At 43.6% G+C, this 26321-nt stretch overlaps 1 protein-coding gene across 3 annotated transcripts in view; it reads left to right on the top strand.

The window, feature by feature from the left end:
• The window catches only part of fbln2 (fibulin 2), a 34580-nt gene extending 17212 nt beyond the window's left edge, over positions 1–17368 (top strand). For 2 of the 3 annotated variants that reach the window (XM_047025942.1, XM_047025941.1), the window contains exons 5-18: positions 124–319; positions 1743–1952; positions 3162–3272; positions 4636–4737; positions 6104–6244; positions 9210–9344; positions 10761–10898; positions 11486–11629; positions 11924–12052; positions 12662–12787; positions 13438–13554; positions 14186–14314; positions 15019–15142; positions 16020–17368. In XM_047025942.1, the coding sequence (XP_046881898.1) occupies positions 124–319; positions 1743–1952; positions 3162–3272; positions 4636–4737; positions 6104–6244; positions 9210–9344; positions 10761–10898; positions 11486–11629; positions 11924–12052; positions 12662–12787; positions 13438–13554; positions 14186–14314; positions 15019–15142; positions 16020–16377 (2160 nt within the window). In that variant the 3' untranslated portion in view covers positions 16378–17368. The remainder of the gene's footprint in view (positions 1–123; positions 320–1742; positions 1953–3161; positions 3273–4635; positions 4738–6103; positions 6245–9209; positions 9345–10760; positions 10899–11485; positions 11630–11923; positions 12053–12661; positions 12788–13437; positions 13555–14185; positions 14315–15018; positions 15143–16019) is intronic. The other variant, XM_047025943.1, reaches the window with a different exon arrangement.
• Positions 17369–26321: the final 8953 nt, after the last annotated feature.

Below are 26321 nucleotides of genomic sequence, written 5' to 3'. Positions count from 1 at the left end.
TCATGTTTACTAAACACGGCTCAACGTGGAGAGCCGCACAGAGTGGGAACGAGTGGGAAGGTGAAGTGCACACTTGTGGAAAGAAAGACCTAATAGGTTCTGCTGTTGTGTCTGAATGAGCAGGTGTGCTGCAGCTGCTGCGCGCTGGGATTGCGCATGCGCTCTGAGGGACACGGCTGTGATGCTCACAACTACCTGGGCTACCCCTGCGGACACGTCTTCCTCACCTGCTGCGAGGATGATGACGAGGAGCAGGGCCTCCACCAGCCCTTGCTAAAGCAGAAGGAGATGCCTCAACCTTCAGCCCTGCCAAAGAAAGGTAAAGTAGAAACATGACTTCACAGACACTTTCTATGTACTGTAACATGTTGTTGTAGTTTATTGTGCGTGTTAAAACTGTGGTGTGCGTGTATACTGAGTTTACAATCACCATCAAAGGGCTTTACACATCTTTAAAAAGGACCGTGTTTCTGAGTTGAGGCATGACTCACGTCTGTAGATGAAGTATTGCTATTGTTTCTTGTTCGAGTTTATGTCACAGGTGGATTATGGGCCAAGTCTGATAGAAACTCAGAGAGACAGATGCCCTATCCGGCTCCGTCAGGTGTTGTGTTACCATTGAGAGTAATGGAGGAAGATGTCGGCAAGCTGGGATGAATCAGGACCAGATGGTTGTGCAGGCTGTTGCCTCTCTATCGATGCCAGCAAAGTTTTCTTTTGTCTCTGATGCATCAAGTATCTAAAAGCAGTGACATCTTACATTGATAGATTCAGTTTTACTGCCAGGGTGAGATGAATATTTATCGTAACACTATGCACCAATCTTTTTTCCTGTAGTTATTTTACTCAAGGGGCATAAAGGATTTGAATTCCCTTCCTAGATGAAAGGAAGGGTACAGTTCACTAAGGGACAGGTTGATAGAAACAGACAGACATGTCTGTCTGGTGGTGAGACTAATGGTGAGGTCAAGTAGGATAAGTCTGCCCATAACCTAACCGTTATTTTAATTCACCATTTGTATGAGGTGAATATCAGGAATTTTGGAATCAATTTAATGGACCCTGTTCTTACCATACAGCTCATCTAAGTTTCTTCTACTATAATGGGGAAACTAAATGATGTCATGCTGAACTTCAATTAAGCTACAATGAGCTATAGAAGCACCACAGGCTGTAAATGTCTTCGGTTCCGACTCTTCCTCTCTCTTCCCCTTTCTCTTGATGCTGATGTGTACCTATACTGTAGTAGAACACTGTGTCCAATAACCTGTGACCTTTAAGAAAAATTGATACGAAAAAATGTTTCCATTAGGTGCATGTTTAGAGCCGTACAACTGCCCAGTATAATTATTTCAAGCGGAAACGATTTAATCTCCTTAAAAGCTCAGTATCCAGACCTAGGTAATGATTGTGAGAATTTTTTACCCAAAGCTGATGGTGGCCCTGTTGCTGCTGTTTATGTGTACTGTGTGTGTTGCTAATTGGGCAAAGCCCCTTCAGAAGAGACCTGGTTCTCTCTGACTGGGGCTCGGCTAATTAGGATCCTACAGGATCTTTATTAATCTCAGCTGTGAGAGATGACATGATGAACAGGTCTGATTGACAGTGTGGTAGACAGAGGTGGACCAGGAACAGCTGCCAGAGGTAGCATAACAGATGTTGTGTCTTGTGTTCGAGTCATCTTAATGAGGTAACTGTACAAGCCTGCTTTTATGAGCATCCTGTCCGTTTCTCTGTGCCAGTCTCTGACAGCAAGTTCCCCAAGGAGGCCTTCTCGATCGGGGGAGGAGACGAGGCTGAGAACTCGGTGGAGGAGCAGCCTGATGTGGATGAGTGTCAGCTGTACCAGGGCCAGCTGTGCCACCACACATGTGTCAACACCTGGGGCTCCTACCGCTGTGACTGTCACCTGGGCTACACACTGCTGCAGGACAGACACAGCTGTGCTCCAGGTACCGCAAGCTCACCTGGACCTATCCATGTGACTGACTCGTACTGTCTACTTACCTAATAGTTATCTGTTCATATTTTACTCATTTTTGCATTTGGAGACTTTAAATACTATATGTATTAAAGAGTTAACCAAGATGTCTTAACCACTTATACATTTTAATCTCTTGCTCTGTCTCAATTGCAGCAGTTGGGTGAAATGTTCTCACTCTTAAATTGTCTGGATTGATTTAGACCTCGAAAAGACCTACAAGACCCATACAATAGCTTCCTGTGGGTGTTTTTTTGTTTTAAATTTTGACATTCTCATCCCATTATGTAAACTGCACACATAGACATGGTACGAGGGATGCTGCTGCCAGATATATAAAATGCTGTTTATTTTTTGACAACTCCCTGCACACTCATCCATTGGCTGGGTATGTGTGTCCCTGTCTTTTCTGTTCCCTTGGTTACGTGGCACAGCCCTTTGACAGAGCTGCACTGAGAGGCAGTGGCACAACCCTTGTATGATGAAACTTTCATTTCATTTTCCATATTTCAAAAGGTTTTATGGACCCTATCATCTGCCCTTTATAGTCAATTCAAATCAGTTAAGCTGTGGTGACTGTAATGACGATGATGAATACTATAATAGAGAACATGAAACTATCCCTGGCATTTTGGAGGCACGTTTAACAGCCTTAAAACAGCAGTGAGAGAGGATGCAACCAAAATAAGATATTTACTGAGGCCTGTGAATACCATATTGTCTCACAAAGAGATCCTTTGGACATTACTCAAAATCCATGAAATTCATTTTACAGGGTTTAAAATGTCAGCAGTGAGATGAGGCTTGACATCTCTGTCATGGCCTTGTTTTGACATGGTTAACTCTAGATTATACCCTTAACAAAACAACATAGATCGCTATATATATGAATGGAGGGATCAACCTCCCTTCTACATTTACATTAAGTCATTTGGCAGACGCTCTTATCCAGAGCATCTTACAGTAAATACAGGGACATTCCCCCGAGGCAAGTAGGGTGCCTTTCCCAAGTGCCTTTCCCAAGGACACTATGTAATTTGGCACGGCCGGAAATCGAACTAGCAACCTTCTGGTTAATAGCCCGATTCCCCAACCGCTCAGCCATCTGACACCCTTCTAAATGTATTTGTGTGCGTGCGTGCGTGTGTGTGCGCATGAATGTATATTTGTGTCTTCCTAGCTAGTATAGAGGAAGACAACCGAGTAAGAGACGATGACAGACCAATCACCGAACAGTCTACAACCACGGCCCCTACCTCTATCTCTACAATTCCACCTAATCCCTGTGCAGGTAGGATGCTGCTCCTGTTACTCTGCCCGTCATTGACAGCATTCTGACTACTAAGTTGTCTGTGGTGGCCCTGCAGGCTTGTTATTGAAACCATTTAACTGCCCCACCAGCCACAGAATTACTTAAGTTTGAGCTGTGGATAAACTGTAGACAGATGCTATGAAACCAATGTCCTACTACAGTTCTCAAAAGGGAGTTGTCAAATATTTCCAAAAATAATTGCTTTTAGCACCATCTGATATTAAACAACAAGCTTTAGCTGTACAGTACTTGAGCTAAGTTCCAGAGTATTCAAAAACGATTGATGCGTCTGCTACTGGCTTCCTTGTAGCACCTCCAGCATGATCTCCTCAGAGCCATCCATCTGGCTAGGGTCATGTGTGGAGTAGCTTGTGTGGTTGAAAGAGTGATAAGAGTGATTCAAGGCTAGGGGAGTCTTATATATGGTACTGGAGCATGTGGTTCATGAGGAGTCCTCTGCTGGGTTGCTGTCCCTGGTGGCTCACTTTTATGTCCCACATTAGGGAGTCAGTAGGCCGGATACATCTGGAGAACACATCAGCTCTTCTTTTATAAAAAAAAATCCTGCTGGTATAATCTAGCAGACTGGGCTGGGCTGAATTTAACATGGTTTGTCTAGGTTAAGACTGGGGTCGGCTTGACCAATGAGCCTGTCTGTATTTCGCCTGGCTCCTCAAGTGTAAGGATTACATAGGGACAGTCCCTCTGCTGGGAGTTTGAGGGACAGCCATGAACATTTGATCTTACCCTGCATACTGATACTTCAGATTAAACTGAGATGACCTGCCACTGGGGAATGTGGTTCTTTAAGAGTGAAATGTTTTTCATGGAAGTGGAAAACTGACGCAAAGTATTAGTAAGGAACATGCCCCGCTGGTCCCATATCTCACCTCTGAGCTCAACCTGTCTATTAAGGTCCACATTCATAGAAGTGCTGGCGACTGTTAGTTGTAAGATTGGGCTGATTGATTTATTGATCAGATCCTAGGCAGCTCCCCATCAGGGTTTCAGGAAAAGAATGAGTGGAAATAAACAGTTCTTCTGTCATTTCTCTTTTTGTCAGGAGTATCAACCATTTAAAGAGGGGGAACATTGATCGGCTCACGTAGAGTGCAGTGACTCATAAGGGCTGTGATGCTGGGGGGTAGAATGAGGCCTGGACAGCTCAGATGAGGTTTGATTCTGAGGATGGGATGCCTGGGTAGCACCACACCAGGGGAACGTGGCAGAGGAAACTGGAACAAAGCCTTTTTTTGTGTACTTCTTCTACTCTAGGGCCCAGGTCAGTATTCAGAGGAATTTTGAAGGTTTTCATGCTAACTTTCTCTCTCTCCTGCTATAGGAAATGGCCCCTGTATGCAGCAGTGCACTGTGGTGGCAGGCAAGGCCCACTGCTCCTGTTTCCCAGGGTTCTCTCTGATGAGGGACAGTCACACATGTGAAGGTGAGGGATCCCTCTGTCAGACAGGGTTGCCAGTGTCACAAGGCTGTCAGTAATTGGTTCGATTCACAAATCACTTGTGTATCCCTCCAGCTATTGCTCTCCAGTAGGGCTAACAAATGTCCTCTATACCTCACCTCTCTGTCACAAACAAACCCATGTACACACATGCACACCCATTCAAACCAACCTCACAAATAACAACAAAACAAATCTCCTGTTTGTCTGGGGTTGTCGACTTTTTCTTTTAATTGGATGCGGTCACTCATGAAGGAGAAAAATACAGGTCTTGCGACACTTAACAATGCATTGCCTGATTGGCCTCCAATTTCCTACTAGTAGATTCTATGGCCTAAAGCACGACTGATCCATAGCCAATTATTTTATATCAACCATAGCTGCAATAATAAACACTAGCTTTACATCTATGGGCTCTGGCCTCCCCTCAGTCTCCAGTTACACTCTCCCCTCCACTTCCAACCCTTCCAGATCCTTCCCTCTCGCCACACCAACACGTTTTACAATGCCAAGATTCTCTTGCCAGTATGGCCGGTAATACATGTGGCTACAATAATAGTTTGTAAACTGATGTTTGGATTTGCGAGTTTAACTGTTGACAGGGATATGCCCTCTTTCTTCTACAGTATTGAGGTGGGATTCAATATACAGTTTTACACAGCCCCTTTGTTCTCATCACCTCTGCATGCATGGACACAGATGTGCTAGAGTGTTTCTTTATTTATAGTTGATAAATGATGTACAACATGATGTACGCCCAAGGTCCAGTGACTAACTCAAATTCCATCCCCTCAAACACTTGTGTGGTGATGGTGTATTCAAGGAATGTGTAGTCAAGGATATATTCTAGTTTGGTGGAAGTGACTTGGGGTATGGGATGTCTGTGATGTTAGTAGAAGCTGTATGTTAGTAAGGGGAGACTAGGGGAGACTGTGGCAGTATGATGAGATCTTTAGTGCTATCATAATACCTCTCAACTAATCTCCTGACTTAGCATTTTCCCCACAGTACTGTCAGTTAATTTAGGAGATTGGATGAAGACTTTTTCCCATAAAGTGTTGCCATATGTTAATGTGTGGGTGGGCAGAATTTGATTTAGTCTGGACTGAAACAAAGGAAACAGCCAGAGTTGGGTTTCACTCCAGCATTATGGAGGAAGTGAGTGGATAAATGTCAATGTTTGACTACCCTGAAACACCCAGATAACGGGGTCAACTAAATAATACAATATTCCGGAAGATTTGCCGAGCTGTGCATATGAAAACCAAGCATGCATTTTAGGCCTGAGTGGTCTGTTTGTTTTTACGATCTGACTGTTATGTCTCCCCATGGCTCCCTCTTCAACGTTCAGATGTGAATGAGTGCAGGACTGGCACACACAATTGCTCCAGTGCGGATTATTGTGTGAACAAGGAAGGATCCTTCCAATGTGTTTCGCTCAATGAGATGTGCGAAGAAGGGTTCATACACACCATGAATATGGAGTGTCTGGGTAAGACAGTTATGCTGTGCCGCGGCATCATTTTTACCCATCACCTTATCATTATTTTGTACCATCAGCTGTGAACAGGTATTCTGTGGTTTGCCAGCCCTCTCTCTCTCACACACCCACGCACAGTCACACGCACACACAAACATTCTCACAATTTGCGAGAGAGAAGCCACACACACTGAGAACATTCGGAGCCAGGAGTCCTACTGATTTGTCGCTCTCATGCATGCGGTCGCCATGTGTCCCTATTGTCTCGATCATCCAGGGGACAAAACAAACTGTAGAGGGTCGTAGAGGAATTGTTCTGCATTACGCAAAACATGGTGGAAAGATCAGCCTTCTGCAGTTAATTGAAAGGACACAGATGCCACACATTATTTAATGAAAGATATCTTGGATGGGTCCCTGCAACGAATAGCTTTCAAGTCTGTCAGCACTCCATGAGTTGCCATATCCCCAGTAGGGTCGTCTTCTTACCAATACTTGATTAAGCTTCTTAGCCTGTCATATATTTCGAATCCACAAATATGTGTAAATCTGATTTACTCTATTTGACCATATTGCACCGTCAAAGTTGAATGGTTTTTCTTGCCGTTTACAGTTGAAGACAAGGTGTTGTGATGCAAAGGCTGGCAAACCAAAGATAACCCTCTCACTTTTATACACTTGAGATCATTTGAGCCCTGAGTCTCAGCTGTCAGCATCCAGCCCGTAATAGAGATGATTGAGAAATAATGCTCACAGTCTATAATCCTCACCGCCTGCACTTGAGTCACGCTGTCCAGCCTCTGCCTAACCACCTGCTTGTAACGCAGACAAACAAGCTGGCCAACCAGGGCTGAATCCATCCACTCTCAATCTGGCCTCCATTACATGTCCAATGACACAATGTGTAGAAAATGTTCTTTGCTGGTCTTTGTTCAGAAACAGTGTCTAAATATTTCCAACATGCCTTCCTCCTCTGTGTTCTGCTGTGCTACCTCAGGGACAGCTGTCTGTACATAGCCAGTTCCTCCTCTACTCCCCCATGACAGGCTGCCAACATCACTTCCTCCCGGCTTGTTAGCTCAAATTGGGTTTGTATTTCTAAAACGGAGGATCCATTTCCATCCCGTGTTGAAGCACTTTGCTCCCAGCAACAATGTAATCTGCGGGCCCTGGGGAGTGGGCCTGTGTGGTGGGTGCAGGGGGGAGGGGAGTGGACCGGGGGAGGTGGGGTGGGGGGGTGTATGGGGTGGGTGCAGAGGGGTTGGGGGGGGATTCTTTTCCCCTCTGATGACTCACTGGAAATAATGAAATAATGCAGGTCCCTGAAGCCTGGTCGTCGAACAAGACTGAGCCTCCCCTGCCAACACGCTCAGATGAAACACATCTCCAGTCTCTGTCCTTCAGGAGCCGGCTACAGTCTGCAGGGCTCCAAGGACACAAGGGCTGAATGTTATCTGTTGATAGAAATACACTTGCCACAGTGAAGAAAACACATGTGTCCATGTTTAGGAACAACAGTAGCCTTTGTAAATGTTGCCTGAAAGGAATAGTTTTTCTAAATGTCACAGCCCATGTGTCTGTTGGGAGCCATGTTTTGTAAGAGATGGTTCCACTGTCAGGGAATTATGCAGTGTTACCTAGCCTGAGTTCGCCATATTGTTTTCTAGAGGGTGTATATTTTGATACAGTATGTGAATCTTGAAATAGGCTGAACGTGGAGCCTTGTAAGGGGAATCATTTCAAAGACAAAACTCTGAATGGGTAGGAAAGCCCCGTTGCACCTTCACCATCTCTGATCAGTCTCTGCTTTGCTGGGGAAGATGTTACAGGGCTCACAGTTCAGTTGAATTCCCTGTGGTACCAGCTCTAAATAATCACAGGGGGAAAACCAAGGAGAAGGGCTGCCTGAAGATAGTACTACTGTAGAATAAACTAGAAAAGTTTATCTGGTTTCTTTTTTTTCTTTTTTTCTTTTCCACTAGACCCCTTGTGCAGATTTGAGGACCTTTCTGTGGGGTTCCCAGTGGAATGCACCACATTTAGGGGTGATCTTCAAATCTGGATGTTTGCCATGCTCATACACTTACTGGCACAGTCAAATCCACAGTGATGAGGATGACACGATAAGGGAAAGACTGCAAGGGTAGAACAATGATGCTCAGCTGGGATGAAATCCACCACATCTGCAGGGCCCCCCCTAATATCCTAAATCCACATGGTCTGTGTGATTTGTTGCGTTGTTTGACTGATAAGGATTTTACGGGGTTTTACAACAATATTTTCATACAAACAGACCCAGTAAACATATCCAGCAAGCAAAAGATCATTTTTCTTGGCACAGGTCTGACATTTTGGATTATGCTCATGGACCACAAAGCACTCATTGTCCTAAGCTAAAATAATGGCCCACTGATGCCTCACCCCCCCCCCCCCCTTCCACCAACTCCCCAAGCCCCCACCCCTCCTCTTTTCATGTGTTTGTCAGAATAATTTGTTTCAACCTTGTCTGACGTTATTGCACCAAATAAATCTTTAGACATAATGAGTATCTTGGCCTGGGACTGGAAGACAGCTCGTAAAGTAAACAGGCGCATGATTTTCAACCACCCAAACCCAAACATGGCACCTACAGAGGTAGGAATGCCTTCCCTATGAGGTTCATGGGGTGTTTATTTGCTTCTGCCCATCTGCTGCTGACCCAGGTTGCTTTGTCATGGTGACAGCGGGAGAGCGGGGGCTGCCCAAATGGGCCTAATGCATGGGCTGTTCACAACCTAACCCTGGCAGCCACCCTTGCTGCCATCACTCCTTCATCACACTCTTTTCTCCAGCTCACCATCTTTCTCCCTCCCTTTCTCTTTCACTCCATCTTGCTCTCTTTCTTTCTCTCTCTCTCCCTCTCTATTTAGCTCTCTCTCTTTCTTTCTTGTTCCAAAAACATAAACACACAAACTCCCACTCTTGTGTCCTTCTGCAGATGTGAACGAATGTGTGACCAACACCCATAGCTGCCAGCCTAGCGAACGCTGTGTGAACACAGTAGGTTCGTTTGTGTGTGAGAGGCACATCTCCTGTCCAGCAGGCTACCAGCTTCGCAACCTCGTCTGTGAGGGTGAGTTAACCACAGATGACATCATCACCACAGCATAATTATAGGAACAATGTACCCAAGGGAGTCCCTTTAATATTTGATGCCATTACCCATTAACCATTACAATATTCCTGTCTGTCTGTGATAAGGTCGGACATTTGCTGTCACAATTTGCAATACCTCAGGGTTGGGTGATAAAACCTCAGAGTGTGTGATGTTCAATAGCCTGTTTCCCAGCAATTCGATTAGAGGTGCTGGAGCCAAAATAAATCCCTCTTTTGTAAGTCTCCAGCTGCAGAGTGTACTGTAGCACTCTGTAATCAACTCTGAAACAAAGATGTCAGACCCTTAGAAAGAGTATGTCATCTGGTCCCAGCTCCACTACATCTAACTGTGTCCTTGACAACCTTAAACGCCCGGTCCTCAAATGGCTATTCTATAACATACCCCCCCAAAATGGTCAATGATATCATTAACGCCGAACACAGACAGGTATTACTGACTCTAGACACTTGTTTGTTTGAGACTTCAGGGCAAAACGTTAGTGTGTCCATGCTGCGTCTCAGATCGCTGGCGAGGTAGCTGAGGAGGGGAGCGTTTCAGTATTGAGTGGGTCAGGCCCAAGTTAAGCTCCTCCCTAGCTCCAGGCAGGTCATAAAACAGTCAACAGGGAGACAGAATGGTTGGCATCACACTGACTCACCGGAGATGTTTGTTGTAGGCTACATTAGTGGCTGGTCAGGTTCTCCAAGTGATACAGTAATCACCCTGAAATGCCACGTTGCGCATGCGGTAAAATACTTGGACTCATGTCAGCACTTGGCACCAGGGACGACTAATCAATGGAGCTGGATAATGAAGGTAATATTTAGAGGACTGGCTACGGAGGGAACAAACTAATTATCTGCATGAAAGCAAGCAGAAATCAATGCTCTGATGCTGGACATGTGCTCGTATGATTTTGATTGGGCAAGAAAACTACAAATTAGGAGCTTAAGACTTATTCCCAAGAACTAGTCCCAGCGGGCTTAACAAAACTACCCTTTCTGAGCTGATGCACAGCTCCATTACACTTCTCCTTGTCATGATAGCTTGTAATGTTTAGCAATAACTACAATGTTAGTAAGTTGAGAAGACTCATTAATAAGCTGAGTCACAGAAAAGTGTATTTTTACCACGACACCTTTTGAAGTGTCAAAATTTGACAGATCAGGGCGGAAACGTCTCTGACACAACTCAGCGGCTTGTCCTGCTATTGATCCACAGTGCCACCCACTGTCTAATATACTGAACTGCTGCTTAACAGACAGACGCGAGGGGCTAGTGCCATCCCTGTCTGTGGTCCACTGAAGATGACTTCAATGTGCATGAAGGCAGTTTAGTGCACCCTTCTGCTCAACAGCAGAGTCAGCCTGATGCATGTCTTTCCTCTTTCAGATATTGATGAGTGTATGGTTCGTACTCACAACTGCGGGGTTGGCTTTCACTGTGAGAACACAGAAGGCTCGTTCCTCTGTAACCCCAGACAGAAGTGTCTCACTGGCTTCACACAGGACTCCCACAGCAACTGCATTGGTAAGAACCAGTCAGTGTTCCTCCCCAGGGAAAAGTACATTGTGCAGGAACACAGGTAGACCCCTGACATGTTTCACAGGTCTTGTCCTGGGCAGCATCTACACATATTCAAGGTCGTAAATACAGTTGTATGAAATACTGGTCAGTATTAAGTAAAATCGCAAAGATTATGACCGGTTTGAAACCGTGGCATCAGGGCTGGAGCGACTGCATGTGACAATAACATATTGAATAGATCAGCCCCAATGTTAATATTTGATTACGTGATTGAAATCCAAGGCATGAGGGGTACATTTGCCTAAACCCCCATTTAATAAACTTGTCATCGAGCCTTATCCGTGACTGTCCAACAATCACCCCTCCTTCCTTCCTTCCTTCCTTCCTTCCTTCCTTCCTTCCTTCCTTCCTTCCTTCCTTCCTTCCTTCCTTCCTTCCTTCCTTCCTTCCTTCCTTCCTCCATCCTTCCTTCCTTCCTTCCTTCCTTCCTTCCTTCCTTCCTTCCTTCCTTCCCCCTCCCTCTCTCTCTCTCTCTCTCTGTCTGTCTATCTGCTGTCTCTCTCTCCCCCTCCCCCCTCTGTCCCATGCAGATGTTAATGAGTGCAGCAGTCTTAGTGAGCCCTGCAGCTCAGGTTTTAATTGCATCAACACTGTGGGCTCCTACACCTGCCAGAGGAAGATCATCGTGTGCAACCAGGGCTACCACTCTAGCAGTGACGGGGTCAAGTGTGTTGGTGAGAGCGGAGCACACACAATACTGCACACACTCAACCACTCTGCCCATCTAAGGCAACTCATTTTAACCCACTATGCTGTTAAAAGTGTGTGTGTGTGTGTTGGGTGGTTCGTTGGTCGGTTGGTGAGAGAGAGTGAGAGTGAGAGTGTGAGAGAGAGAAAGAGAGAGAGAGGATGGCTAAGAAAAGGATGAAGAGAGACCAGGAGGCTGATAGAGAGAGAGGTTGTGGAAAGGTAAAGAGACTGTCTGTTCACAAGCCTTTGCTGAGGAGCTGTATCTCCCATCCATCTAGATGTGGATGAGTGCCAGACGGGCATCCACCGCTGTGGCGAGGGCCAGATCTGTCACAACCTGCCCGGCAGCTACCGCTGTGACTGTCAGACGGGCTACCAGTATGACGCCATCCGCCAGGTGTGCACAGGTAGGTACCTCCGCGCCAGGCTAGGAGAAACTGTGGAGCTAGATCACGTGTAAAGTCGTGCTTTGAGATGACTGAGGGTCGTACATTACTGAAGATGTCATCACCACAGAGCCGGCAGCCGGCACCTGGGGCACCACTAGTGGTTACAGTGATTTAGCCTTACAACACAAAGGGTCAATGACAAACAAGAAAGGTGCGCAGTGCAGTTTTGCGGAGTCTGTTGGGTCTGTGCTTGCAAATGAAGGTAGCACAACATCCACTTTTCTATCTGTCTTTCTCTGTACCTTAATCATGCCACCCTTCCCAACTCCCTGTCACTCTTGTAACTCCCTCTCACTCTCCCAACTCCCTGTCACTCTCCTAACTCCCTCTCACTCTTCTAACTCCCTCTCACTCTCCTAACTCCCTCTCACTCTTGTAACTCCCCCTCACTCTCCTAACTCCCTCTCCTAACTCCCTCTCACTCTCCTAACTACCTCTGTCTACCTATGTTACTTAGAGATAATGATCCTGAATGCTCCTGAGGGGAGGATGTGGCTGTTGAGCGGAGTTGAAGCACTGACATGTTTCCTCTGCTACTCCTAATGTCTGCTGTTTTTCCACTGACAGATGTGAACGAGTGCTGGCGCTACCCAGGCCGACTTTGTGCTCAGACTTGTGAAAACACCCCAGGCTCCTACCAGTGTTCCTGCACGACAGGCTTTTCCCTTGCCTTTGATGGAAAGAACTGTGAAGGTGCTCTTACCCCCTCGGAAAATGATACTCTTAAACCACTGTATACAGTTATTCAGAGACACTGTGTGTTGCTGTTCCATTGAGGAACTGTGAATAAATGCTCCTGGCAAATTGCTGCATTAAAAGCTTACCATTCTGAGTTTCAGTAGCTTATGAGATGACGCTGATAGCACACAATTTAGGAGGTGCATTCAAAGTATCTGCTATCTGCAAGGACTGTTTTCTGATGGAATTTAATTTACTCTCAATCTCTGGAGTCGGGGGATGCCTGGTGCATATGTAACTAGCCCCGACATTCATGCAGTCTATCATCAGTGAGTAGAGGACATAGTGAGTGTCAGGCAACAAACCTGGGAGGGAGTATCGCTCACACTGTGCTGGGCTTGTCAATGGCTTTATTCAACGAACTTAATCAAGCCACTAACATTGTCAATCCCACACACTTAGGTGAGGCTATCCATTAAGGGGAGTTAAATTCAAGGACTTGGCTTAGAGACTTGGCCTGGGGTGCTTTTCTGCATTTGTTCGCTGGCATGTCAATGACACAAGTGCCATAATGGGCATCATTTCTGTACTGTAAGTGCACATTTCAGGGTAAAATATCTGAGAAAAGCTAGGTTAATCTTGTGTGTCGGTTTGCCCTTTCACAGACTTCAATGAGTGTGACAACAACCCCTGCAGTCAGGAGTGTGCTAACATCTATGGATCCTACCAGTGCTACTGCCGCCAGGGCTTTTACCTGAAAGAGGATGGACACTCCTGTGAAGGTAAGAGTAGCATCTCATTTCCCTTAACAGAAAGGGTTCTCCATAATGTTAAGGATTTAATTAAATTATATATTGTAAAACACATTTATTTCTTCAAGGGTGCAACCCACAGTATCCCATACTGATATTTTCACCTGTCAGTGTGTATGTCTACATTACAAATGATGATCAGGCAGGGCTACAAATCAAAGGCATGTGAAGGCAAAGATTCAGTGTCCACTGACCCAAGTAATGATACAATGTTTCTCTAAGTGCAGACAGCAAATCGATAGATTCACGATTCTTGTCATGAGGGATTGATTTTTTGCTGTCCTTGGTGACAGGGCCTAAAGGTAGCTTCTGACAGCAACTCCCAGACATGCACACATACACACACACACACCTCCCTGCATGTACAGTACTCACTGTATGTCTCACATAATGTACACATACATGCACATAAAGTAACCAATACACACACACACACATACTGTACACACATGTCGATCAGACATCAGGAGTAATCTCCCTTTTCATAGTTGTGTGATGCCTGTGGCCTTTCATCATAGAAGGTTCTGTCTACAATGTGATGGCTGAAATGTCATGTGTCTGATTGTCTGTGTGTCTTTCTGTTGGTCTGTCTGGCTCATAGATATTGACGAATGCTCCCAGAGTATTGGAAACCTCTGTGCCTTCGAGTGTGTCAACGTCCCTGGCAGCTACCAGTGTGCCTGTCCTCGTCATGGATACACCATGTCCAACAATGGACGCACATGCCGAGGTGGGAGCCAACACCCCTCTCTGGATACTGTAGGAGCAGTCAACCATCAGACAACATGCAACTATGCAATATGGTCTTTACTCTCCAGGGAATTATTATAAATATGAATGTGATGTAGACTCCTAGAATCACAACCTCTGTCATTTCCGTATAGGCCTACTGTAGTAAATCTTTTTTTAATCTATTTTCAATTTGAGACAGAACGCAACATGCAATGTTAAAGGCCCCTCTCACTTATCTTCAAGCTGGAACAGATAACCTATATACTACATTCTCCAGATTGCACTGGGGGAAATTGCTGCCAAAAGATAGTAGGACTAAGTTCTTAAAGGTTAACATTTGCAGGATGAATAAGATGGAGAACTGGACCTAGTGAGCTATAATGAGTGCTTTGTCCGTAAAATGAGATGCATAATTAATTGTGGCTTTGGGACTAGTATTGACTTGTGGCAGTAGCAGACAGAGTGCTCTGTCACTCCCTGACAGACATGTCCCTGAAAGTTGTTATTAAAGACTGAGCCATTTATCCTGCCGCCCGCCACACTGTGATATTCCTTCGTGTTCATCTTGGCTCTGCCTGTCCATGATAAAACATAAAAGCTCAAATGTAGAGAATAGTGTGGTTGTCTGATGCAATGTACAGTCATTTCTGTCCTGAATGATACATGGAAATAGAACAGTGTGCATCCTATCCTCTGTTGTAGATATTGACGAATGCACCACTGGTGGCCACAACTGTACTCAAGGTCAAACCTGCTACAATCTGCAAGGAGGCTTCAGGTGCCTCTCATTCGACTGTCCTCAGAACTACAAGAAAGTTTCAGACACGTAAGAAATGCTTCATTGCTTCTTCCCCATACCTGGTGTTTCTCCCCTGTATACAGAGAATGATCTGTTTCCACAGAGCATTCCTGATCAAAGCTCTGCCGATTGGAAATGGGGCTCTGCACTCAATTCAGTGAAATGTGTTCCAGAGAGCAGAAACCTCACTTCTTGCAAGTGCTGAATAGTATACCAGTTAACGAGAGACCTTGTGGGCAGCTGGATCTACCTTGGGGCTCTGCCATGGGGCTGTACCTTGGGGCTCGACCAGATGCCTTTCAGCATGTGTGTTCTGGTAACAAGAAATCCTATACCAACATGACCTTGAGGTTGCAACACCGTGCCTAGAACTCTCTCGTTAATGGAAATACATTGCAGATATTGAGATTGGTCTGTAACAAAGCACGATTCCTATTCACCAGTGAGATGAAGTCAGATTGGTTTAATCAGTTTGGAGCTCTCAGGGCCATGTCTGGGGTGTTGTGATTTTCCTTTTTCTCCGCTCTGGTGGGCATAGACACCACACATTCACAGCCCCCTGTCAAGCGCTTGGTCCCAGCCTTACAGGGTGGACCTGAACTGAATTCCATCATACTATTACGAGCCTGGCAGCTTGGCACAGAACTTAAACAAGATCAAATGTTTTATGTACTGGTTCACATTACGCCCTCAGATGTGAACGGTAACCTGAGAGACACAGGCTTTGTTTTCATTTCAAATGTGTGTGATTCTGACCAAAGCGTTGTATCTTTTAGCATTTTGAGTCTATTGTGTGTTTTCAATGTGAAAGATATGTGGAGGTTGTTTGGGTCCAGTTCATTTCCATCCCTTTGTGCTACTAAGTAGTCTAACTGTGGCATCCGGGTGTGACTGTGTCGTGCAGGCGCTGTGAGAGAACCAGCTGTCCCGGCTCCCTGGACTGCCAGAGCTCTCCTCTGAGGATCACCTACTACCAGCTCAGCTTCCAAACCAACATAATCATCCCTGCCCAGATCTTCCGCATCGGCCCCTCCCCCACCTACTCTGGAGACCAAATCGTCATCAGCATTACACGGGGCAACGAGGAAGGCTACTTCAGCACACGGAAGCTCAACAGCTTTACAGGTGCCGTCTACCTTCAGAGACAGGTGCGTGAGCCCAAGGACTTCCTTGTTGATGTGGAGATGAAGCTGCTGAGACAAGGGACCTTCACCTCCTTTCTGGCCAGGATCTACGTCTTCATAACATCTAACAAGCTCTAGGCACCTACGGGTTAGAGACAAGGAGGGAGAAGGAGAGACGTTCATATGGTGCTACATTTCTCAATGTATTAGATATTCAGCAGTCATCACTGCCTAATCTTCTTCACTTCATGCCTTCCTATACCAATGTTTCCAAATACCCTTTATGTAACTTTTTTCTATGTAGTCAAGCTGCTGATGTTTTGGCAGACTGTATGGCAATGTTATTGAGGATATTTGTATTTGTCTACAAAAGGTTGTGTGATTTAATCTGCTTTCCATGAACAAGGCTTCTACTATGTATCCAGCAAAGCTGCGTTTCATCCTGAAGTAGACCAAGGGACACAGGTTACTGCACAAGTCTGGCTTGGTGCTTAGATGTACTCTCTTATATGCCTTCTGCTCTTTGACCTTCCACATTTCATGTGTGGTTAATGGGTTAACTCGGATCTAAATAGAGGAATCTGTTGCAGTCTAAAGACAAGGGTGGGCACTTGTGTCCATAGCCACCATCTGACCTGTAAAATGGAACAAAATATTTAGCTGGATTTCAGTAATATCTTCACACATTTCCACAACATAATGCTGTATATTATTGTTAAAAGGCCTATTTTCTAAGTGTGTTGAATTTCAGTGCAAAATATACCAGAAAATATCTTACTCTCACAGGAGTTAAATTCCAGCACTGACAACGGTCAATGTTCTGTTTTGTATGTATCGTTTTGAATGTTTTATTTCTATGTTACATAATATTGTTTTGTATTATGATCTCAGGGTAAAATCATAATTTCACTCATCATGATGAACTGTGTAGGAGTAGTTTATTCTCCTTATGACATGTCCATGTTGTTTTATTTCACTCAATCCCGGAATAGCCATCAACATTTCAATCAACTGGTAAAATCCATTACAATGAACACATGATTTTTGTTCTGTGTCAATCAATCAGAAAAAGTTTCACAACAATATTATTATCATCACTTAAATAAAAACTGAATTATTTGTATCTGCATTTATGCGAAATTACTTGGAATGTGTATATGCAGCATATATTCCCCATTATTATCAATCGTTTTAATACTGGTTCAAGAAACCCATTTTAGTTTCAGTGTTCTTTTTTTCTTTTACTAAACAGTCATGTACACTGTAGCATCATGGTTTGCTATCAGATGCACTGAAACAGTGTAGGCTGTAGATCTGCTTAAATAGAAGACCAACACCTCCCTCTATTGGTGAAGAAGAGAGGTTTACAGAAAATTGCTGTTTTTTGTGGCGGATATATTTTGTTGACTCACTATATGTATTACCAACATACAGGCTCTCAACAAGAACCTGTTTACAGTACAGTACTAATGTATAGTTTTTGTTTGGAAGTGATATAGCACAGATTAGAATGGACTGTCTCCCAGCTTTTTTTCATCACCCCTCTTGCAGGCCTCATATCATGTCCAGAGTGTGTTACACCCACAGCTTAGATACACTCCCCAACGGAAAGGGTGGGCATTGTTTGGCTCCAACTGTATGAACCCATGCGGGACATCCCAACAGATAACCTTTGGTAGATCACAGTGGCTAAATTTACCGCAATTACACACCATTACTATTTTGAGAAGCTGAATTGCTGTTTGATTATTCTCTCTGATCGTAAGTGAATCAAGACATATACATACCCATTATCACTGTGTAGACATTTTAAACTTTAAAAGAGGAAACTATGTTGATAATGGGAGCTACAGTATCCAACTATCAGGGAGAGAGTGGGATGTGTGTTTTTATCTGCATCCAACCAATATGATTAAATATAAAGTAAGTTGACTTTTAAGTTAAAGTTAGGAAAATAAAGCAATATTCCACATTCAAATCTCCAATACACTGACCAAGGACCCAAACTGAGACCCCCAGGGTGTCCCCTCCTGTGTGTGTGTAGGTGGTTCCATGATCAGAGTGCTCAGCCACGCCCAGCTTACAGTAGACAGTAGTGTGGGAGCGGACCTCTTTCCTTTCTGCTGACAGAGCTGGACCCCAAACACTTCCGTCCATTGAGGTGGCGTCCCACACACATGGAAGAGTGTGCCGCCCGTGACATCATTATCTCTTCCCTCCCTTGAAAGCTTTATCAGCTCCCCTGAATATATGAGATTCTGTTCTAAAGGATGAACCCTACACACTGGCCAATGGAGGGGCCACACTAACACTGACCCTATGACAGAGAGGGTCTCAGGAAGCTATGAACCTGGAGATAAAGGGAAGGAGGGAATGAGGTTAGACGTTTGTCTGGGATGTCAGGGGGCATAGATTTATGGCTGTCTTTGTTTGGTAAGCCTTTTGTTTCTTAGCAGAGATCTGCTTCACTGGCATTGTGTCCAAAGACTGGTTTGACTACAGGTAGTAGCTGACTTATGACTTTTTCCATAAAGTTTCATGAAATATTATATCTTTGTAGTCTGAGTTACAAATCTGCATTTTCATTGTGTTGTCCATTGATGTGTTGGGCCTGTTCCATCCTATTCTAGCGAAGGGTTATTAAAGTAAAGCTAAGAGGTTTAGTAATTAAAAGGCTATTTGAAGTCTCAGACATTGGCATCATGGGAGCGGATTAGCAGCCCAGGACTATACACCTTGATGCTGCACACTCTGGCTGGCTTTCATCCTACATGGAGATAAAAGGAGAATCATTACCTGTGAATAGGGAACTGGGTCAAGTTAGGAAGTCTTTCATCATGGAACATGGTCTCCCCAAAATGTCTTAGGTTGATCAACCTGATTTCACTTCAAAAAGCCTGAAGCTGAATAACAACTAGACTGAACTCCCTACACAGTATCAGGAGTGTAGTGAAGAGATGTACACATTTCACTTATGCTGGATGGTGTCTCCTTAGTTATTTCAATGCTGATTAGACAATGACTAAATGATTTAATGGCATGCATACATTTCGCTTGAATTCTGGAAGTCTATTTGGCATGCTGGAGCAACAAGCTCCCCTGCTTCAATGTGTCACACCAGCCAGCTTCTAAAGTGTACAGTAGGTCATGTGTCCATGTATGTGTACATACAGTGACTCTCTTCTGGAGACTGATTGATACATACAGTATACAATCAAACAAATACATTTACTCTAAAGCAGGGGTGTTCAATCCTGGTCCTCGAGAGCCCCTGAGCATGTTTTAGATGTTTCCCTGCTGCAGCACACCTGATTCAAATGAATGGGTTGTTATCAAGCTCTGTGGAAGCCGGGTAATGACCATTCATTTGAATCAGGTGTGCTGGAGCAAGGAAACATCCAAAACATGCAGGACAGGGGCTCTCGAGGACCAGGATTGAACACCCCTGCTCTAAAGTGTCTTTGTGAGAAAAGGCTTGTGTGTGTGCACTCGGCTGATAAAAGGAATATCTTCTGGTGTGTGTAGGTGTGTATTATCTTTAGATTTTGCTTAAAAGCTCAGGTGGTCACCAACTGATGCTGCTGGAGCTTGAACAGTTCTGTGAGTTTTCATCTGTTGCAGGTAAGGGCTTGCTCCCTCGTCGGGACAGGACACAGTGGGCAGACGCACCAGGAACCAGGCAGGAGCTGAACCCCATCACAGTTCAGTCGTTTCAGTGTCCCCCCAGCCCTGCATGTTCTCATGGTGCCCCATCTCTTTTATGAGGAGAGAGTTCCAGGTAAACTGTAGAAGGCAGTAGATTGTTGCAATTAATGGAGACACTACAGTATGTATGTGAAAGAATGTTCACTTACACAATACACTTGCGCAGCCATCAAATACCTGCTCACATTTTCCATTCCAGCAGGCTGGATGGCTAACAATAACACTTCTCCATGAACCAAAAACTCTTAGTAGATTTAATTTTATTGATTGTGTGTTGTTGTGTTGCAAGCCACGTTTGACCATGAGCTCCTAAAACTTAAATGTCTGAGGAGCAAACACACACCATTTCATTCATCCCCAAACAAAATGTAACTAAACGTTTAGATGAAATACTGTTCAAAAAAGAATTGCTCAATAACTGAATTGAGGAAAACGACTAATTTTTGCACTAAAGTGATGTACAATGTGTTATTATTAGTGTTGTATTTCCGATTTGGTATGCAATGGTAAAAAGTTGTCCACATTTTGAAACATTGAAAGCATAGGCCATGAGACCTACTATGATTCTGATACCACAAATGCTGACATACACATTAGCCTGGCAGAATGTGGAAAGGTAAGTGAGAACAGCAGCCGACCCAGGTCTAGTGTTTCTAATGGAGAATGAGGCCCACAGAAGATGAGTGGCATCCTTCATGATCACTTGCTATGGTAAAACCCATAAGGCGCCCTCCTGGGTCGTGCAGCAGTTTGTGACAGTTTGAATGTTGTGCCCATGGACTCCTGATGTCTCTAGATATACAGTGCCCTCCAAAAGTATTGGAACAGTGAGGCCAATTCCTTTATTTTTGCTGTAGACTGAAAACATTTGGGCTTGACATCAAACGATGAATGTGAAACCAGAGATCAACGTTTCAGCTTTTATTTCCAGGTATTTACATCAGGATCTGATGCACAAATTAGAAAATATCACCTTTTTGTTCGAACCCACCCATTTGTCACGTGAGCAAAAGTATTGGAACATATGACTGACAGGTGTGTTTTGTTGCCCAGGTGTGTCCTATTACATACATTATTCAATCAATAAATACCACTGAATGTCTACACTCAGGTTCAGATTGGGTAAGATAGGTTTTGTCTATGCAGACTGTATTCAGAGGTGAAAACAACATGAAAACCGGAGCGCTGTCTTTGGGTGAAAAACAAGCAATTGTGAGTCTTAGAGAAGATGGAAAATCAATCAGAGCCATTGCAGAAACATTGGCCATAGCCAGTACAACCATTTGGAATGTCCTGAAGAAGAAGAAAACTACTGGTGTACTAAGTAACAGACGTCGAACAGGTAGACCAAGGAAAACATCAGCAGTTGATGACAGAAACATTGTGAGAGCTGTAAAGAAAGACCCTAAAACAACTGTTAGTGAGATCAGCAACAACCTCCAGATGGCAGGAGTGAAGGTATCACTATCTACTGTTCGCAGAAGACTTCATGAACAAAAGTACAAGGGCTACACCAGAAGATGCAAACCACTCATTAGCAAGAAGAATAGGAAGGCCAGGCTGGAATTTGCCAAAAAGTACAGAGATGAACCTCAAAAATTCTGGGACAAAGTTTTATGGACTGATGAGACAAAGATTAACTTTTACCAAAGTGATGGAAAGGCTAAAGTTTGGAGAAAGAAAGGAACTGCTCATGATCCCAAACACACAAGCTCATCTGTGAAACACGGTGGAGGTAATGTCATGGCTTGGGCTTGCATGGCTTCTTCTAGGACGGGCTCATTAATCTTCATTGAGGATGTAACACATGATGGCAGCAGCAAAATGAACTCGGAAGTCTACAGAAACATTTTGTCTGCCAATTTAAGGAAAGATGCAACCAAACTGATTGGCAGAGCCTTCATCATGCAGCAAGATAACGACCCAAAACACACTGCCAAAACAACAAAGGAGTTCATCAGGGGCAAGAAATGGAAGGTATTAGACTGGCCAAGTCAATCTCCAGACTTAAACCCTATAGAGCATGCATTTTACCTGCTTAAGAGGAGACTGAAGGGAGGAACCCCACAAAACAAACAACAACTGAAAGAGGCTGCAGTGAAAGCCTGGGAAAGCATCAAAAAGGAAGAATGCAAAAGTTTGGTGACGTCAATGGGTCACAGACTTGCTGCAGTTATTGAAAGCAAAGGATTTGCAACTAAATATTAAGTCTTATTCACTTAAATATGTTTTAAGTATATCTGTTCCAATACTTTTGCTCACATGACAAATGGGTGGATTCAAACAAAATGTGATATTTTCTTAGTTGTGCATCAGATCCTGATGTAAATACCTGGAAATAAAAGCTGAAACGTTGATCTCTGGTCTCACGTTCATTATTTGATGTCAAGCCCAAATGTTTTCAGTCTACAGCAAAAATAAAGGAATTCGCCTCACTGTTCCAATACTTTTGGAGGGCACTGTAAGCCGAGGTTTCACCTTTATCGAGTTTTGTCACTTGCAAGATGCTACCCAATGGATGGAGACCAATCAGGTTGTTTCACAATTGCCAAGTCTCGTTTTATACCTTGGGGATCTGAAAAAAAGATAACCAAAATGCAACCAAAGTGATTGAATGAAAAGTTTAAAAAGTATACAGAGTGATGTTGAAAAATGATGTTGAGGCTCTGCTTTTTAAAAATATTTGGGGATCAGTATGTCTAATCATTGTTTAATAGCATTTCTGCTACCCTCTCAAAATGTCTTTCATGGCAGTGTTTTCATTGTATTCATCCTGTGGTCTGTGCTGAGGTGTTATGTGTTATTGTCCACAACAAGACTTTTGTATGAGATATGTATAGGGACTAAAGAATCAAAACTATTTTGCCTAAGAAAATATTTTGCCTTCAACTTCTTACCCATGCAATACACTCGCAATTAGATATACTTTTTTTTTTTGCATTGTCTGACTTGACTGATGTGTCAAGAAATGTTCAATAAAATGGTAAGCAATGCCTCTGTCCAAAATTATGATTTATTCATTTTGTCATGGCTGCAATTATGCAAATGCTATTGTAAGTGCTCAGGTATTTTTCTTGGAACGAGATTTATGGAAAAATCCCCTCATATTTTTGATATAATGACCTCCAAGGAGTAATGATACGGTGATAGATACACATATTGGAAAATGTAATTAGAAAAGAAAAACAAACACCATGTCTATGAAGCATCCACTTGTGGAAAACCTAATGGCTGAAACTGCACATTTGTCTGACAGCCACCCACCACAATAACAGGGCGGCAGAAAATCAACAGTGAGCACACCATTGGTGGGCTTGCTTACTTTAGCAGCAGTGTGTGTTTGAGTTTATCCTAGTGAGCTTATGGTCTGAGGTGAGGTATTTGTGGAGTCTACAAGGTGTTTAACCAAATGGTGTTAGAGAAATGTTCATTAGAGTCCAGCTAAATCTGACCATGAAGGTAACAGTCATTGCAGTGGTGAGAGTGCTGGTCATGCCTTGGAGGGGACAGGACTTCCCACCTTCTATGTTGACTTTCCTTAACAGACTGTAATGGAGTGTATTAATGGTGAGACTTGGCAACTCTCAGTTAAGAGGGAGGATCCGCTTCAGTGTGGCTTTCTGTCTCCTCTATTCCTGTGGTCTGCAGCTGTAGATGCCAAAGCCACAGAGGTTTGACCAGGGGTAGACTTCAGAGGCAAGGCTTCACTGCTGCCCAATGTACCTTAACATTCTGCCAGTGCGCTGGACTTTAATTAAAGCTTGGAACATTCTGCTTCCGTGTGTCTCGGTTCAAGATCAAAAGTTGACCCAATGATGCTCTCTTTTTTCATCTCTTTATCTGTTGTTGTTTATGACCTAATGTTCCTGAATCACTGGAAAATGTGACAGAAGAGCCAAGTTGTTGTGAGGATTGATGGACTAACATAAAACCAGCTTCCAAGATGAACGATCTTCATATTTGGAGCCAGCTAGTGATATCTTTTTGATTATTTGTTTGGCAATAAACAAATAAAATGGCTCGTGCCAAAGGATTGGGGGCTTGACAAAGTGAAGCTGTGTAATGTGTTTAGTTGGACACATCATTATGCCCTCATTCTATACATGCACAAAGAGCTCCCTGCCCTGCCATGTTTAAAGTGAGAAAAATGATTTCCATTCTTTCCAGACATCCATTCTTTGACTAAGTCACTGGAAAGAGGTGTGGGATCAGTGCCTTTAAGGACAAGATACTGTAAAACAAACTACTTTCCACACTCGCTAAGTGATTCTTGATGAAGATGGAGAGCTTTTTATATCCATTATCCTCCATTTCAGGTCAGTAACAAGCTGGTATCATGTGAATGTTACAGAGTAGAACCATGACAAGAGGAGCCATGTTCTTTTCTTTGACTCCCTGCAACTTCACAGGTGAAGTCATACTTTAAAAGTCATACTTGTTTTAAGCAAAATATGTCAATAAAAGGATTGGGCGCTGTAATTGATTTATCTCCCAAACTATATGTCAGTTAATGTATTTAATTTAGCATTACCAATATGTTTATATCCATATCACCTTTTGACCAACATTCACTGCATCAAACAATGTCTCCAGCTCATGCTACAGTGGTTGCCTGATGCTCCTGAAGAAAAGATGAGTCCTTTTCTGCTCTTTCATGTGGGGTAATGAAGTTGAGAGCCTGTGGTGGGATTGCGTACTTCAGAGCTGCTTGGTGTTTTTGAAGTGTTCCAACAGTGGGCTGGTGAGGACAGAGAAAATCATCCCAGAGTCAGTCTGGGTGCTGGAGGTCAGTAGGATGCCCTCTCTGTCTGACAGCACAGGCCTTTGTACTCACCAAGTGATGCTCAAATAGGTACACCGTGGAGTGCTTTGATCTTAGGGTTGAGAGTATTACCAACAGGTCACTTCAAGCCTCTGAAGAGGCAAGTTTCAGAAGATAAACTGGACAGGACTGTTTTTTTGCTAGGTTAATCATTAAAGTTAATCATTTATGAAGATATTATTACAGCACATATGGTATGGTAGTGTATGTGGCATCAAACATTTTATTGTATTTTTTCAACATGAGCAATCACATACTCTGTGTTTTATATTCCTAAATGTATTTTTGATAACATTAAAACAATTATTTGTTAATGCTGAAACTGTGCAGCAGTAATTTGGTTTTCTAATACTTGACCCTCAGTGAACTGGTCTAATTATTAAAAGTGTTCTAATAATTGTGTGGCAGCAAGAAACTACTGTTGGCTCTAATTTATTTCTACTGTACACACCTGGCAGGCAGTAGGATCATTCTGGCTGTCTCTATCCCTTGGCTCAGGGTATAATGATGATAACCTTTATTATGTGTACTCCTTGTGTCAAACATCCCTGTTTTGTGTTGACACCTGCAAAGCCTGTGGTTTTCTCTCTAAGGACATCCACACCAGTTTTCTGATGGAGGTTGTATCATTACCTCGGCTTCATAGCTCCTTAGCACTTTAGCAAACAGAAAAGTCTGCTCATTTAGATTTGAATGTACATTGTGAATATCTAGTGATTTTCTGCATCTTTTAACTCAAGCACAAACCTGATTCATGGTGACAAACAGCTCCCCTGGCCTAATGTAATGCTTTGTGCCGTAGCATGTCAGGTTTGTCAGTTTGATAGATGGCTGGCTGGATCCTTATCTGTAGAGAAATCACCTGAGAGATGAGGCAAGTTTGACTTTGCTTGGTTAATTAGTGGAAGCGGCATCAGCACACCATGAGACCATGCCATCAGGAAACTGCTTTGCCAAAAAACTTTTTTTACGTGAGGTAATCTGGCAGATAATTTGCATGCAATGTGTGGTGTACACACCCTCTGTGAAAGTGAATAGTGTAATTAAGTTCAAAGAATGCAGTGTGACTGTTTCATGTCCGGACCACTTGTGATCAAGTTTTTCCATCTCATGATGAATGGTTTTTAATATTTCCTACTATTGTATCACTCTAAAAACAGTGCATGTATATATTCTCATTCTGTTGTCACTCAGGTATCCACTGCAGATTGTCTACTGCATAATGTCGCAGCAACACTAGCTGGAATTAAGACTTTCTAATGGGATAACAGAATGGATGACATCATTAACTTTTAAGGTTTACCTTTAGAATCAAGTCATAATGTTAAACAGTAGGGGGAGCTATACTAATACCAACCAAAGGCCAACACTGTTGTCATTTTGAAAACACTGAAAGTTCTGAATAAAAATTGGACCCAGTTTGAGAAAATGAAAAGATGAGGCATGTACTCGTCCTTGTAGATCTTTCAGAGGGAAAGTTGTAGGTTGTCCCCTGGGAGATGTGGTTTGTTATTTTCCATGAGTTGCGTTGTTCCCAGGACCTCGGGATGGGGTG

Source organism: Hypomesus transpacificus, chromosome 9, assembly GCF_021917145.1.
Source record: "Hypomesus transpacificus isolate Combined female chromosome 9, fHypTra1, whole genome shotgun sequence".
In the NCBI taxonomy this organism is placed as follows: Eukaryota; Metazoa; Chordata; class Actinopteri; order Osmeriformes; family Osmeridae; genus Hypomesus; species Hypomesus transpacificus.
Note: the sequence above shows the minus strand (reverse complement) of the source record. Positions and strands in the feature narration are given on the sequence as shown.